The 17,094-nt window shown below is 47.2% G+C and overlaps 1 protein-coding gene and 1 long non-coding RNA gene across 6 annotated transcripts in view; one reads left to right on the top strand and one right to left on the bottom strand.

Moving 5' to 3' along the window:
* Window positions 1-10,649, bottom strand: part of LOC307203973 — a 429,983-nt gene extending 419,334 nt beyond the window's left edge. The window contains exons 1-4 of one of the 5 annotated variants that reach the window (XR_013833392.1): window positions 10,265-10,649; window positions 7,945-9,640; window positions 7,638-7,733; window positions 7,335-7,547 (exon numbers count right to left, since the gene is read on the bottom strand). This is a non-coding gene — a long non-coding RNA (uncharacterized lncRNA). Of the gene's footprint in view, window positions 1-7,334; window positions 7,548-7,637; window positions 7,734-7,783; window positions 7,853-7,944; window positions 9,641-10,264 lie in introns of all 5 variants that reach the window. The other 4 variants (XR_013833393.1, XR_013833394.1, XR_013833395.1 and 1 more) reach the window with 4 other exon arrangements.
* Window positions 10,650-14,525: 3,876 nt separating this feature from the next.
* NKX3-1 (NK3 homeobox 1) lies at window positions 14,526-16,631 on the top strand. The gene is made up of 2 exons (XM_079956155.1): window positions 14,526-14,749; window positions 15,956-16,631. The coding sequence occupies exons 1-2, from the start codon at window positions 14,557-14,559 to the stop codon at window positions 16,363-16,365; spliced, it is 603 nt and encodes a 200-aa protein (XP_079812281.1). The 5' UTR covers window positions 14,526-14,556; the 3' UTR covers window positions 16,366-16,631.
* Window positions 16,632-17,094: the final 463 nt, after the last annotated feature.

The following is a 17,094-nucleotide window of genomic DNA, read 5'->3' on the forward strand; positions in this document are numbered from 1 at the left end:
CCCTTGGCTTTTCCAGGTAAGTTGGGAAGCGCTCCTGTCTGAAACCCTGGAGAGCCCCTCCACCCCCCCCCCTTCCATCCTTCCTCTTATTTGTATGCCGCTTTTCCACACATGAAAATCATGCTCAAAGTGGCTCGCAACAAAAAAACAGGGATGGATTTCAGACAAATGCTACAAAAGTAATTTCATAATAAAGTAGCAACGATTTCATACCATAGCAAAATAATAACAATTTCATAGCAAAACAGTAACAGATATAGTAAGATACCCCAAAGCCCACATTCTGATACTGTAAATATAAGATTGCTTAAGGCAGCTCGCAATAGCAAAAATAACAAGGGAGCTTCACGGTTTCACCTTCGTTCTAGAAAGACCCCTCCCATGATGTTGCTTAGTGTCCCTCTCCTGCAGCCACTTCCAAGACTTCCAAGGGCTGAAAACGCTCCTTCCATGAGGTTACTCCCCCAGTCAGGGCAGGCAGTCCTGAACTAGATGGACCAATGGTCTGGCAGCTTCCTATGTTCCTAAGCCCAGAGTGGTGGTCTAGCCTCGCAAGAAGCCCTGTGAGGTGGGTTAAGAGACAGTGACTCCCCCAGCAAGCTTCGCAGATGAACTTTGGGAAGTTCTTCAACATCCTCTGATCCTCAGCAAGAGAACAGTTGTTACTGTGTTCTTAATAAGCATCTCACATTAGGGTAAAAGCAAATCCTAACGTGAATGGCTTCTTGAAGTATTATCGGTAGTGTGGTTTGCTGATTATATTTTGCAATCATTATTGCTCATTTGTGTTTATGAGCCAAGAGGGGGCCTCTATGGGCCAGAAAGTGGCAGATCACTATTTATATAAATAGGCCAAACACTCTGCCACACTGGACCGCCATGCACTTAACACCATTTTTCTGTAGCCTCTGAGAACTGCAAGGGAATGCCAGTGGAAGGCTGAACCATATGGTCAGAAAGTCAAGAGCAAATTGATTTTATATACAGATGACTCCTCACTTACGATCTCCTCACTATGATCTGGGTCCCTGCATGCATAAGCGAAATGTGTGTAAGCGGGGAACTAGGGCAATTTAAGAGGCATCAGAAATACCTTTTTCTTTTACACTGTACCTTTGTCTCCAGATTGCCAGAAAGAGCATGGAACAGGGCAGCCAATCCTGCTGCAGTACAGCTTCCCATCCAACCCCTGTTGAGTGAGGTAGCATGGCAGTAGCAGGTGCTCCCAAGTTTCATTTTGGAGCCCATAAGTTCTTTGTTTAAAGCATTTTAAATCTTTATTTCTAGACTTTGGACTCACTGGCATCCGCTTTGGGCTCTAGGAAGGGTCTCCTTGCTAGCCAAGAGGACTTTCCAGCTCTCTTCTGCCATTTCCAGATTTGAGTTTGTTTGTTTGTTTGTTTGTTTGTTTGTTTGTTTGTTTCCTGGTGCATTAGTGGGGGGGGTGTCTGTATTCCAGCTTTTTGGTCTAAAGGGCCCTCAAAGCACTGAGCAGAAAATGGAAATCCAATCAAAAAGCAGAGTAAAGTAACATATAACAATAAAAATACAGCTGATCAGAGCTTCACAGTCTCTGATCCTGTCTTAGGTGGGCCTTGGATGGAGGTCTGGAGAGATTCAGGAGCCAGGAACTAAGGGCAAGCAGGAAGTCAGGTCAGAGAACACAGGAAGCTGCATTATACCAAGCCGTTGGCCCATCTGGCTCAATATCATCTACACTGAGTGATAGCAGTTCACCAGGATTTCAGGCAGAAGTCCTTCCCAGCCCAAGCAGGAGATGGCAGGGGTTGAACCTGGCAGCTTCTGCATGCAGAGCAGGTACTTTACCACTAAGCTACAGCCCTTCTCCAGTTAAGGAATCAAACCCATAGAGGAATCTGGAACAGGGGACAGTGGAAGCAGTAGAATAAGCCTAGACTAAAGAGCAAGACCAGATAACACACGACATGATGCGAGAGATCAAGAAGAGCTTGTTGCTCAGGCAAAGTTCTTTTATACGCCTTCTGTTCCATGATAAGCTGTAGTGACATGGCTCGCCACATGGGGCAATGGTGAGCAGTTCCTGAGAAGATTCGCAGGCCGTTGGTGGTCCACAAACTGCATCCAGGTGGTCTGCAGAAAGATTGCAGATCAGTCAGGAATATGTGCAGTTTGCCCTGTCCTGTCCTTTATTATTATTATTTCTTCTGATGACACTTTGCTCAGAAAGAAGGTGCATCTACTGCAATAGAAAAGCAAGACTATGATTATATTATGAAAACATGAGTTATATATCAACTTTGATTTACGGAACAACAGAAACATTTATTAAATGGTCTGCTAAGACTCCCAGAAGTTTTCAAGTGGTCATTGGGAGGGGTGGAAATGAGAATGGCTGCAATAGATCAGTCATCCATCAATCAATGACCTTCCCATGTGCTCACAGGTGTCACCCAGTACCCTGGTAATGGATCTTCTGAACCCCATCAGAGTATCTTCTAAAGACACAGATGAACAAAAGAGGTCTTGCCAATAAATGGATACCAAAAGATGGAACCAGTAACTCTAGTATCCTTGTTTCAGTCCCAGCAAAGTTGAACGGCAAGATAAATGGTGGATCATGGCTGGACATCTCAGGTTGCACATGTCATCCTCCTGAACTACACTCCCTGTCAGAGTGTGAGAAGGTCATTTCCCCCAGCTGTAAAGCAAACATTCACAATGTGTATTACAGGTGAAAGAGGGTAGCTAAGCGGTTGAGCAGATTGGGGAGGCAGCATTGTGCAGGCCACCCAGCCTGCGCACCATCTAATCATTTTGACAGCTGGCCATGGGTCTTAATTTGCTCTCCAGAAGCTGGGGGCAGGGACTGGAGCTTGGGGAAGGTCCTGCTGCAGGCCAGGGTGATGGCAAAGTGCTCTCAAAATAATACTGTTGGTTTCCTATTGCTTCATAAATCTTTCCTTTGTGGCTGCTACTGGGATCCAGGGGTCGAGTTATTAGAAGGCTACTGAAGTTTCCTAAAGATGTGGCTCAGGATGCAAAACTGGCCGCTGGGGTGGGGAAGGGAAGGGACCATTGTGAATTGTTAGAGGGTGGACAGAGTCCGCTGAAAGCATTCCACAAAATGCCTGCCTAATATACAGCATTACAAAATGAGCTCGTCGAGCTGGAATCGCAGCTGGTGTCAATCTGCATGCCTTTTTTTTTTAAAAAAAAAATAGTTTTTATTAAATATTTTTCATGTTACAAAACAAACAGATAAACAGGGAACGGTACACTATCACCTCCACTTTCCATTCATAAAAGGTTTTTTCACAGTTCATTTACCTTTAGTGAAAGGCTATTTTGTCTTGGACATCTTGAGGTTGGGGAGATTATTCTTTCGTTCTGTTGTCTAATGTTAGTCTAGGGGTTTGCAGAGGCTACAATTGACATTGGACTGAAGTCAAAGGATGCTAGGTGAGCAGGGATGCCCACTTCCAGATACCTTAAACCAGGAGTGGGGAATCTCAGGCTCGGAGGCCTTCCCATCAGAGCTCTCCCTAAGGCCCTTTACTGACCCTGCATTTCCGGGGTTCTTGAGGGTTCTTGCCTGCTTGGAAAGTGTCAGAGAATCATAGAATTTGTAGAGTTGGAAGGGATTCTTGCATGTCTGGATGGAGGATAGATAGAGAGGGACATGTCCGTGTGGCAGCCCTCTACATTTGTTGCACCACCACTGGCGTGTGGTCCTTGGATGGTTGCCCAGAAAGGGATGCAACCCTCAATTCCCCACACCTAATAATAAACACAATAAACTAGAGCACCTACAGTTCAATCAGTTTGTGCATCTCAGAAATCAAGGCTGAAAGTGACCCATTCCCTGTCTCACTGGAGTGCTATCTAGCCCAGGTATGGGGACCATTTGGCCTTCTATAGATGTTACTGAACTACAACTCCAATCAACCCTGGCCAGTGGCCATGCTTGCTAGGGCAGATGGGAGTTGTAGTTTAGCAATATCCAGAAGGTCAAATGATCCCCACTGCTGTTCCAGCCCATTTAAGCCAGAAGTGGCTTTTAGCTGGGCAATCTTATATATATATTGCATTTATAGCCCTCCTTTTGGGGGTGTATGGGGTGTTAGGGGAGAGGTTGTCCCTCTAGTGGAGAACACATTGTGCTCCTTCTGGGGTATTTTGTCCACCTTTTGTCCTCTCACCTGTGGCTCCTAGAAGCTGCCAGCATGTGACAGAGACCACATCCCAGGAACGGCTTTGACTGGCTAGCTAAACCGAACCCTGGGTCTCAAACCCTCCATTAGTTAGAGACTTCCCCTGCATGCAAAGGTAGGCTCTGGCTGGCTGATTGAGCAGACGAGACCAAGAGTGGGTCCAACCATCATAGAATCATAGAATCTTGGAATCATAGAGTTGGAAGAGACCACAAGGGCCATTGAGTCCAACCCCCTGCCAAGCAGGAAACACCATCAGAGCACTCCTGACATATGGTTGTCAAGCCTCTGCTTAAAGACCTCCAAAGAAGGAGACTCCACCACACTCCTTGGCAGCAAATTCCACTGTCGAACAGCTCTTACTGTCAGGAAGTTCTTCCTAATGTTTAGGTGGAATCTTCTTTCTTGTAGTTTGGAACCATTGCTCCGTGTCCGCTTCTCTGGAGTAGCAGAAAACAACCTTTCTCCCTCCTCTATGTGACATCCTTTTATATATTTGAACATGGCTATCATATCACCCCTTAACCTCCTCTTCTCCAGGCTAAACATGCCCAGCTCCCTTAGCCGTTCCTCATAAGGCATCGTTTCCAGGCCTTTGACCATTTTGGTTGCCCTCCTCTGGACACGTTCCAGTTTGTCAGTGTCCTTCTTGAACTGTGGTGCCCAGAACTGGACACAGTACTCCAGGTGAGGTCTGACCAGAGCAGAATACAGTGGCACTATTACTTCCCTTGATCTAGATGCTATACTCCTATTGATGCAGCCCAGAATTGCATTGGCTTTTTTAGCTGCTGCGTCACACTGTTGGCTCATGTCAAGTTTGTGGTCAACCAAGACTCCTAGATCCTTTTCACATGTACTGCTCTCAAGCCAGGTGTCACCCATCTTGTATTTGTGCCTCTCATTTTTTTTGCCCAAGTGCAATACTTTACATTTCTCCCTGTTAAAATTCATCTTGTTTGTTTTGGCCCAGTTCTCTAATCTGTCAAGGTCGTTTTGAAGTGTGATCCTGTCCTCTGGGGTGTTAGCCACCCCTCCCAGTTTGGTGTCATCTGCAAATTTGATCAGGATACCCTTGAGTCCATCATCCAAGTCGTTGATAAAGATGTTGAATAAGACCGGGCCCAAGACAGAACCCTGTGGCACCCCACTAGTCACTCTTCTCCAGGATGAAGAGGAACCATTGATGAGCACCCTTTGGGTTCGGTCAGTCAGCCAGTTACAAATCCACTGAGTGGTAGCATAGTCAAGACCGCATTTTACCAGCTTCTTTACAAGAATATCATGGGGCAGAAATCAAAAAGGCGGTTTCTGTATGTGCTATAGAGAGCAGTGAGAGGCAGGAGGGGCTCATCCACCTAGGAAGATAGCCCACCTAAGAGAAGGAAAACTCTGATCCTAAACATCTCCTGCCTTGACCTGCTTGGTGTTGCTGAAGTACAGCTCCCATCAGCCCCAGTATGTGCAGTGACCAGTGATGATGGCGACTGAAGTTCAGCAACATCTGGCAGCCCAAAGGTTCCCGACACCAGCACTACTGAAATACGAGAGCACCCTGGGATCACTACTGCAGTGAGACAATGGCCTCATCTCCTTGTCCCTCTGTGCACTGCCCAACCCAAGCTTCTTGAGTTCTCTTCATTCTATTCCCACTTCCTTGTGGTGGAAGAAAAGATGGTAGTTAATGATTAGAGACCAAGGTTCACACAGGTGTCTGTTTATTTATGTTTTGCTTTTATTGTGCCCTTCCTCCAAGGAGCACACATTCTACCTCACCCCAGCAGCCTTGTGAGGTTAAGTCAGGCTGAGATATATCTATGATCATCCACTGATGATCCACTGTGATCTTCACATAGGGGAAATAATAACCTTTTACTTAGACTAGAAAGGGTTTCCAGACTTCCTTAAAATATTCTAAATTTGTATCTTTTAACAGTTCCATCCATTTTGCCATCTCTGCAATATGCCAGGATTTTGATCAGGTGATCATATCAAAGGGGATTGTGAGTTGGGCCCACCCGTACCTGGAGATGCCAGAAATTGAACCCGGGTCCTTCTAAATACTAAGCATGTGCTCTGCCACTGAGCTACAGCCTTTAAGGGGGGGGGGGCAACTACCAGGACGCCTTTGACCAACACTCTCTCCTTCCTAAGTAAAGTTAGGGCCAAATTGCACTTCCCATGATCAAGGGAAACACAAAGGGCCAGGCTGTCAGGGAGGCAGGTCAGCATGAAGAAGCAAAGGCAGTTTTCAGTGCTCAGTCAACTTTTTATTCAAGGAAATGAACATACAACTCAGCAACGCTTCCCAGTAGGTCTTGCCCCTGTGCAGCAGTTGTCAGGACTGACGGTCCCTGCCTTCTAGGGCTCCTCCTCTCCCCAGCAGTCTCAAACAGCATCTGAGCATCTTTGGCCTCTGTTCCACTCTCCTCATTATTCTGTGTGTTCTTGGAGACAAGGCTGGAGGGGAGATTGTCGCAGCAGGAGAGGGAGACTCCCTGGATTCCTCAGCAGTCCCTTGTCGCCCCTCCTCTGCTTCAGCCTTGGAGTCTGAACTGCTCCCTTGCACAGGTTCTTTCTGCTCATGAAACTTTGTTGCCCCTTCAGCATCCAGATCCTCCTCTCAATCTTCTCCCTCTGACCTCCCCTCAGTGTCCGAATTGCAGAAATTGGCCTCTTTGTGTATAGTGACCACTGACACATGGCTTTAAAAACAGAAAAGAGACTAATTTGCAAATGCTGTATACGTATGCACATTTAAAAATGATTGCTACCCTACTGAGTCATACAAAATAGAATGTTCTCTCAGGAAAAAAACAAACTTAAGAGTTACGAAGAAATCTGCTGCAAAAGGGCTTCCACTTCCACAGTCAGTTTCATACAGAACACAATACAGATTTCCTCCCTAGCCAAGCAAGGGATACTCACCTAAATGTATGTCAATAATGGAATACCATTTCAACTAAAGCAGCATTGTCCTAATGCTGGTGACTCTCACTGCAGGGTTTTTCTTGAAGTATCAAGAGCTCTTACTCACATTGTGTCTTTCTCATCAACTGAAGAGATCTGCTTCAGGTACAGTGAGCTCTGGGAAGCCTGAAGAAAGGAGGAGCTGGAACAAAAGAAGACGTGTTCTCCTACCTGCAGGTGAGTCTCATTGTGGTGACACGGAACAGGGCCTCTTCTGACGTCTCACTCACCCCAACCTGAAAGAGTCTTAGCACAAAGAATTGTAGACGGAACACAACAGAGATTTTCTCCCTAGCCAAGCAAGGGATACTCACCTAAATGTCCTTCAATCCTGGAATACCATTTTGACCGCCATTTTTGACTGAAGCTAGATAAGCCATTAATCTAGAGGCGCAGAACAGAGAGATGTGATTCACACTTAAATCTCTGCCATTAAGCTTTGTGTGGAAAGAGGAAAGATTGCTTAATGCTCACCCTTTCGTTTGTCCATTTGAGGTGTGACTTGGCAGCTCCTTCAGTTGGGTTACAATCTAGAGTCACTAGTTTGTCCCCAGCCACCTTCCACCAATCCTGCAGAAAATAAGTTTTGTGGTTATTTTTTTAAAAAAAGCTTTTCTTACCACTGTGACTTCTGGGACTCAGCCGGAAGAGCTGGCTTCATTTGAGTGTTGCAGGATCTTTGGAGAGAACTGCGAAAAGACCATCAGAAAAGAAAATGGGAAAAATGAGACAAAAAACATTGCCCTGGAAAAAAATACTGAATGGTGCAACGTGAATTTACCTAAATCAGCACTGTCCTAGTGGTGGTGACTCTCACTGCAGGGTTTTTCTTGATGTATCAAGAGCTCTTAGGCACAATGCATCTTTCTCATCAACTGAACAGATCTGCTTCAGGTACAGTGAGCTCTGGGAAGCCTGAAGAAAAGAGGAGCTGGAACAAGAGGAAAGAAGGGCTGGAACAAAAGAAGACGTGTTCTCCTACCTGCAGGTGAGCTTCATTGTAGTGACATGGAATAGGGCCTCTTCTGACAACTCAGTCACCGCAACCTGAAAGAGTCTAGCACAAAGAGTTGCAGATGGAACACAATAGCAGGGAGCACAGCTATCTTACACCCTTGACCGAAGAACGGTACACTCCTCCAATCTGGGATGGCCATCCTCTTCCACCGAGTGCGCCACTTCGGGAGGGATGCACATGGAGCGGTGATGGATACAGCACAATCCACCCCCTTAACACATTTGTCAGTGAAATCATAGGCTATTATTTTAGAGTTATTACTACCACAGCCACGTTACCTATTGGTGATAGTTTTGCCTGCCCTGTTGTATAGTTACCTTTTGACGTCCGTTTCCCATTGATTTTGTAATCTTGTCATTGCTGCTGGAAAGACCAGTCATTTCAGTACAGCTCTACTCACTACAACGCTTCTCAAGCATTCGTTCTCCTTCCACTGGAATCCTCCACTTGCAAGACACACTGGAGACATATTCCAGAGTTTAAGGCTCCATTTTAAGATGGGAATATACAGAAAGGAGAGACCGGTACAAAAGCATTGCATTGAAAAAGGTCACTGAGTAGTCTTCATTCAAAGACTAATTAGTTTGTAAGGTAAATAAAACGTTAAGACTTTAAAGTGTCTTAGTACAAGAACTGCAGGTGGAAAAGAGATTTTCTCTCCAGCCAAGCACGAGATACTCACCTAGAAGCCCTCCAGTCAGAATACATGAAACTGCATTGTTACTTTAATTGTGATGTAGCGTTTCAAGTTTACTTGATAGGTATTTGCACCTGTCACCACTTCTGACAAATCAAGAGTATTTAAAAGTTACCTTCCTTCAACTGCAGTGCTAGTTACTGGCAAAGGAAGCTGACTGCTAGATCCGCTTTTTAAATTGGTATTTTAAATATATTACCTTCAGTGCTAGAGGATCCAAGTTTTTTGTATAGAGTCAACGCTTTGTGTTGTCTCAGCAATGAGCTAAATAGCTGTTCCTAAAAGATGCTTAGCGAAAATAAAATAAAATCCAAAATCCTTGGTTATTACCACTAGATAATCACATTACACATCAGGGGTAATTTTGCCTGGCCTGTTCCATAGTTACCATTTGAGCTCCATTTCCCGTATCTTTTTGTAATCTTGCAGGTTCTGCTGGAAAGGCTTAGTGCAGCTGATGTTCTCCTCTGCTTCCTCATTTGATCCTCACAAGAACCCTGTGAGGTAGGTTAGGCTGAGAGACAGAGAGCTGCTTCATGGCAGAGGGAGGATTTGAACTCTAGTCTCCCAGGTCCTAATCCACCACTCTAGCCACTCTCAGCAACTTCCCTCAGAGGAAGCACTTTCCCACAGGATCCTGGACTTGTCATGTCCCTGAACAGTCCCTCTCCAGTCGCCATCACCAGGTTCATCCTCAAAATGCTTTATTTGCCTTTTCAGCAAGTTTTTAACTTACCTGTCTTTCTCTCTTTCGAAGGCAACCTGAGCGAACATGAAATCAGAAGGAAGGGTTTTGTCTCCTCCCTGTCTTCTTTGCTCTTTTTTTTCTCCACATGCACATTTATAGCTTCAACAACCAAAAACCCAAACTTTCCATTCATGAAATGACTTGTCTAGTTGGCTTTTAAAAGAAAAGCCTTCTATTTTCTCTACTCATTCCCCCACTGGTTTAAGCAGACTTCATATCCATGTACCCTTTCATGTGCTCCTTCTTTTCATCAAAATACTCATTAGTTTGAAAGGTAAATAAAACTTGATTCCCCCCTTCACATTCCTTCATTTTCTCTTGGCTTTTCCAGTCCATTATTTTTAATTTTCCTGGTTCTCTTTAAAATCTCCATCTTTGATTTTTTTTCAGTTTTCAGTTTAAATTTTGCTTGGCTAAACTCTTTTGGAGGGACTTTCTCAAAGTCCATCATCAGTCTACAATTTACTGTCCCTGTGTTATTAGGATTAAGTCTTTTTTGATCTTCTATTTTTCTTCAGTTTCCTTTTAGTTTAAAATTCAATGCTTCTCCTAACACTTTTTAGGGACAAATACCCGACTAAGATATATGCACACAGTATTTGAAATCAACCACAGCAGAGATCACAGATGAAAATTACCTGTGTCCCTTTTTAAAGTTGTAAACGATGAATTTCAGCAGAGTAAAATCCCTTCACTTACTCTAAAAAAAATTCCCAATGGTTTTGAAAAGCAATCTAACCTAAACTGGTTTCAGTTGCCTTTTCAAACCTGTTTCATCTTCCCCAGCCTCCCTCTCCTAATCCCTCTGCCCATGAGCTCCTTCAGCTCCGACCAGTGAGAGGGCTAAAACCAGCATCACAGCCAAGGACAGGCTCACTCACCGGAATGCGGCTCGCTCCTTCCGCCACCAGTAGGTCATAACCACACATAAAAAAGTCCCTTGCAGCATTAATACAGTGGGTGCAAACGTCTTTATTTTTTACATGGGGTCACTTCAGGGCTTTGATGGGAAATGAGTATTTTCTTTCCAAATTAATACATTCTGGAAATGCAAGGGAACTGAATTTGTAATCCACCCAGATCTCATGGATTACAAACCACAGGAACATGACCTGTACAGGAAAATAAGGGCAAGACTATGGGAAGAGGGGCTGGTCTGGATCTCAGTGGCCCCCATTGAATTCTATGCAATCTGGGGGACAGATGGAAAGGACAGCAGCTGCGTCTCACTCCTGATATTTACGCTGTGTATACACAACATTCTATGACAGAATGAAGGAAGACTGGGTGCTGCTTGTTGTTGTTTTCTTGAAAAATGGCTTACAAAGAAAGTGGGGGAGTAATTTTAAATCATTGCTCTTGTTTTTAGCATACTGGCCGTCTTTCCCTTGAAAATTGCTTTGTTGAAATATAAAGACTCTCCTCCCTGCAAGAGAGGGGAGTGGTTGTGGGCGGGAGCCCGAGCTCCGCCCCTAGCAGGGGGCGTTAGCCCCCTGCCATCACCTCACCTGGCTGGCGCCCACGCCCCTCAGCGGGCATCCAACCAGGTGCCTGAGGGGGGCGTGTTCAGCAGCCTTTTGCTGCGGCGGCAGCCTTCGCCCGTCCTCATTCTTCGTCCTCTCGCCACGAGTCACCCACCCTCCACTCCCTTTTAGTTAGGGCTTAGGTCACTGGCCTTGCTATGGACCTTAGGTTGGTCGCCCTGGTTGACTAGGGGGCCTGGTAGGAGTTTTTCCATTTGGCATTAGGCCTTTTTGGTTTTTTCGCCTACCTCGTAGCAATCGTCACAACTTTTTGTGGCATTGGTGGGTAGGTTAGGCATTGGAATAATGTGTTGTGCTGTGTCGAAGAGCTAGGTGTGGCCATCGCCTATGCCTTCAATTTTTAGGGGTATTCCGTTAAAGGAATCTGGCGGTCGTGTATTCTGTCCGATGCCTGCTTGGCGGGAGGCCATGGCACGACCCTCGGTGACATTAGAGGTGAGCCTATAGTTGGATCGGCATCAACTGGCTCCACCTACTGGTGAATAAACCCACTTGTTCAAATCCAATGCCTAAGCCAATACCTTTTCACTGCTGTAATCAATAAAGTTGTGGCCTTTCCTTGCCCGTTAACCTTATATCACGTGTCCGTGTGTATTCTTTCCACATTGCGGGGGTCGGGTCCTCGAACCACAATACCTGGTTGGTGGATGAGAGACAGTTAGAGGTGAGAGACCATGTGAAATTGCTTTGGATATGGTTTTATCCTGCTACTCACCTCAGTTGTGTAATGCATGATGTCATTCATCCAGTTGCCAATGCCAATAGATTCAAAGCTCTCCTAATCAGCATTCATTTTTAAAGGAATCTGCCTTGCTTGGTGCACTTCTTTCTTGCACTGGGCAAGGAAAACACGGCCACTGAGAGAGAGTAGAAGGCTGATCTGTTAGAAGATGGTAAACTGGTATTTTCCTTTAACATTTTAGCAGCCACTGGCCCATTTGAAAACGGGGGCTGACTGGTAGTATTCCAAATAAGACCACACTTGACTTGTCTAGCTTGATATCCTAATTACATATAATGTGACTGCAATGAAAGTTTTGCTTGAGATGATAGCTTGTTTGCATGACTATTCAGTAGTTATTCTTTTCATACTCGGCAGGAGAATGTCAGTGTCATGACAGATGATTTCACACTGGGGAAAATGTTTCATTAGGGGTCCATCTGGTTCACTCTGAGAGACTGCTAAGATTTGGAATACGGTGTTATTTTGCTGTTAGGCAGTGGAACAGACTCACCTGAAGGGTGGTGGACTCTCCTTCCTTGGAGGTTTTGAGGCAGAGGTTGGATGGCCACCTGTCATGGATGTTTTAGTTGAGCTTCCTGCATCACAGGCGGTTGGACTAGATGACCCTCGGGGTCCCTTCCAACTCTGCAATTCTATGATTTTATGAATTATAGAATCATAAAAATCTTAAAAAGCAGAGAATCTTAAAAAGCAGAATCTTAAAAAGCAGAGGCATCACCTTGCCAACAAAGGTCTGTATAGTTAAAGCTATAGTTTTCCCAGTAGTGATGTATGGAAGTGAGAGCTGGACCATAAAGAAGGCTGATCGCCGAAGAATAGATGCTTTTGAATTATGGTGCTGGAGGAGACTCTTGAGAGTCCCATGGACTGCAAGAAGATCCATTCTTAAGGAAATCAGCCCTGAGTGCTCACTGGAAGGACAGATCCTGAAGCTGAGGCTCCAGTACTTTGGCCACCTCATGAGAAGAGAAGACTCCCTGGAAAAGACCCTGATGTTGGGAAAGATGGAGGGCACAAGGAGAAGGGGATGACAGAGGACGAGATGGTTGGACGGTGTTCTCGAAGCTACCAGCATGAGTTTGACCAAACTGCAGGAGGCAGTGGAAGACAGGAGTGCCTGGCGTGCTCTGGTCCAGGGGGTCACGAAGAGTTGGACACGACTAAACGACTAAACAACAACAACATGAATGATGCCATTGTGGTTACTCCTAGACTGCAAGCCTAAAGCTGCCATCTTGTGTATACTTCCTGGGGAGGAAGCCCCACCAAATTCATCCGTGGAAGTGAGCTTCATGGCTGCAACCCCACGCATAGGAAGAAGGGAAGCTGTCTTATAACTGAATTAGGCCAGTGCTCCCATGTGGCTTTGTATCAATGACAGACAGTGTCTCTCTAACGATTTCCCCCAGCAGCCTTATCTGGAAATGCCAGGGACCTAATCTGTGACCTCCTACATACAACACACACACTCCACCACTGTGTTATAGCTGTGACCCCAAAGCACATTGGTCAGATCACTGGGACTTCCTTCTAAGCAGAGTTAGGATCGGGAGGAACCAAAGGGCCAGGCTGTCAGGGCTGGAGTCAGATGCAGGTCAGCATGAAGAAGCAAAGGCAGATTTCAGTGCTCAGTCAACTTTTTATTCAAGGAAATGAACATACAACTCAGCGACATTTCCCAGTAGGTCTTGCCCTTGTGCAGCAGTTGTCAGGACTGATGGTCCCTGCCTTCTAGGGCTCCTCCTCTCCCCAGCAGTCTCAAACAGCTTCTGAGCATCTTTGGCCTCTGTTCCACTCTCCTCATTATTCTGTGTATTCTTGGAGACAAGGCTGGAGGGGAGATTGTCGCAGCAGGAGAGGGAGACTCCCTGGATTCCTCAGCAGTCCCTTGTCATTCCTTCTCTGCTTCAGCCTTGGAGTCTGAACTGCTCCCTTGCACAGGTTCTTCCTGCTCACGAAACTTTGTTGCCCTTCAGCATCCAGATCCTCCTCTCAATCTTCTCCTTCTGACCTCCCCTCAGTGTTCCTTGGGGGTTCCCCACACTGGCGGAGGAAGTGGGGTGCAGTGGGTGCAGTCCACCCTGGGTGTCATCCCTGGGGGGGGGTGACATCGCGATGCCGCCTCAGGGACACTTGACCTCCCCGCGAGTGCACATCTAGCTCCACCTCTGGGGTTAAATTGGGGATGGGGGTCGGGCTGGCATTTTGATTACATGGGAGAAAGTCCCACCAAATTCTGAATAGCTTCCTTCAGAATAAGCGCGCAGAGCGCTCGGGTGTCCAGCCTTAGGTGACGATCCTCTCTCCGCCAAAATTGACCCCGGAGGGAGAAGGGCGACCCACTGCCTTCCCTCGGCCTTGCCAAATCCCTGCTGAGAAGTCGCGCGCAAGAGCGCAGCACGCCCCGCGCGGGCGAGAAATCGCGCCCTCCCTTGCTCAGTGCGCGCTGCCTCAGGATCGCAGCCGGGTGGAGGAGGAGGAGGAGGAGTGAAGAGGCTCCCAGGCTGCGGGGAGGAGCGCCAGGCACCAATCCCCCGAGGGGCCCGCCTGCCCTCCGCCCCCCGCTATAAATGGCCCTCCGGAGGCGTCGGGAGCCCAACTCTGGCCGAGCGCCGGGCGCCCCCTCTCGGGCCCGTGGCTCATGGAGGCCCCCGAGGCGCGTCCGGGCGGCGCTGCCCGACCCAAGCAGCTGACCTCTTTCCTCATCCGAGACATCCTGCGCCCCGGCGGCGCTCCCGCCTCGGAGCCCGGCGGGGAGGCGCGTCCGCCGGCGCGGAGGGATCGGCCCGGGGCCAGCCAAGCCCCCGAGAAGCCCGGCGCGGCGGACGCGACAGGTAAGGGGAGGACCTTGCTCAGTTCCCCCCTCGGCGCTGGGAAGTTCTCGGAGCAGCCGCTTAGCCTGGCCCACCTGGCAGGGGGGTTGTGCGGGGGGGGGCATGGCAAGTTGGGCTGCTCCGCGCCCCGGGCAGGAGGGCAAGGGCTCGGCGAAAGGGGAGAAACCGGCAGCTGGCCCGCAGGGCTGCAGGACCTTCAGCTCGCGGATCGGGCAGCGGCTGCCTGGAAGCCTGTCTGTCCCCAAGTGGGGGAGCAATTGCCTGTTGGGGAATTGCTTTGTAAGTTTTGTAAACTCTTGTCCATATTTTACAAAGGAGGTCCCTGCAGGAGGAAAACCAGCACGGTTCCTGCAGTGTCTGCCCTGCTAGTTTTCCTCATGCAAGAAGCTTTATATATGGGGGCAATTAAAGAAATGTTTTCGTTGCCCCATTTGCAGTCTGAGATGGTGCGGTCTGTCCTGTCCCTTTGCTGCCTGAGTCTGCCATGTGAAAGGCAGAATAAGCTGAGACCAGCTCACAGTCCCTCAGGGTGAGCTTTGTGGTTGAGGGGGGATTTGATCTCTCCAACTAAGTCCAATGCTCTTAACCACAACACCCCACTGCCCCATTTGCACCTTACATCTAAAGCAGTATTTAAATAATCACAGATTTCCCTAAAGAATCCTGGGAAATTGTAGTTTGTTAAGGGTGCTGAGAGGTGTTTGGGACCCCTTGTCCCACCACAGAGCTGAGCAACCACTCAGGGATTGATTGTTAACCCACTCTGGGATGGCACCTCTGCAGGGGAAGAGGGGTCTCTGAACAACTTTCAGCAGCCTTGATAAACTACAGTTCCCAGGATTCTTTGTGTGGGAGTGGAACCCATGATTGCTTAGTATGGTATATTGCCATTTTTACACACATGGTTCAGAGGGGGCCTTATAAGCAAAATGCAAAGATCAAGAAAGTACACAAAATGCCGTGTTGTCATACACACATCCCATGTGCAGTGTGATTGTGTGGTTTACAGTGCAGGATTTGCTGTGGAGATCAAGGTGGCCTAAACATGCCAATTGATTGTAGGTTGTGTGTGTGTGTGTGTGTGTGTGTGTGTGTGTGTGTGTCTCCCTCCCTCCTTCCTTCCTTCCTTCCTTCCATCACCTCCCTCCCAAATTTTTGGTATTGTTTAAATAGGTCATAACTTTCCCCTTTCTGCTTCTCTACTAGATCAGTCTGCAGAGGCCTTCCTCTCTCATTCTGAGAACACCCCCAAATCCTTACCGAGACTCCCAAAGCAGCAGAAGCGTTCCCGGGCTGCCTTCTCCCACATGCAGGTCATAGAGCTTGAGAAGAAGTTCAATCACCAGAAGTACCTGTCTGCACCTGAGCGAGCCCACCTAGCCAAGCACCTGAAACTCACAGAAACCCAAGTGAAAATCTGGTTCCAGAACAGAAGATATAAGACCAAGAGGAAGCAGCTGGCCTCAGAATTTGGTGGACTTGATAAGAACTCGGCAATTCCAGCCTTCAAAGAACGTGACTTCTGCAGGGCTACTCTGGCCCTTTCTGTGTACCACAGCTACCAGTATAATCCATATGTCTACTACCTGAATGGCTGGAGTCCAGTCTTGTGGTAACTAATATACTGAGTGATCTACTTGCCATAGGGTCTAAAAACACTCTTCAGCCACCACCCAGCCACTGACTTTGCAACAGTGGGGTAGATTGCAAGTCAGACTTTGCCAGAGAGTCTTCCTCCTGTTTTATTTTTTTCTCCTCTGTCTTGGGACATCCAGGGAGCTCACATGGTGCTCTTGAGCTACAGCTATGGATAGTGCTGTGTTTGCTTCCCATGGTGCAAACTGGGTGACATGCAAAATAAATATTATAAAATATTCCTCCATTCCTGCAAGGGATCACATCTTTCCTCGAAAGTCAGTCTGCAAAGTAATTCCCGACCTGCATATAATGTGCAGCACGTTTCACGTGTAGGGAGAGAGATACTACTATATTGTGAGAAATGCATTGAATGATGGAAACTCCAGAAGTGTTCATCCCTAGAAGAGGCTGCCTGCTTCAGGGAAAGACCAGCGCTCAGCAGGGCAGCACATGTTTTTTGTGCAGAAAGCCCCCAGTCCAATCCCTCGCATCTCTAGTGAGAAAGATCGGGCAGTACAGCAGTCTTGAACCTTTTCTGGCCTGACACACACACCCCTTGCCCCCAAGCATGGATTTGGGGACCCACTTCTTAATTATTAATATTCCTTAAATTATCAATTTGTATGATGGCCGGGCTGCTTTTGTGGTCTGCCTTACGTCAGGCTGTGATCCAGTGGTGCAGAGCCAAGCTGATGCCATCCAGATGT

This window comes from Podarcis cretensis (assembly GCF_951804945.1).
Source record: "Podarcis cretensis genome assembly, chromosome: 15".
In the NCBI taxonomy this organism is placed as follows: domain Eukaryota; kingdom Metazoa; phylum Chordata; class Lepidosauria; order Squamata; family Lacertidae; genus Podarcis; species Podarcis cretensis.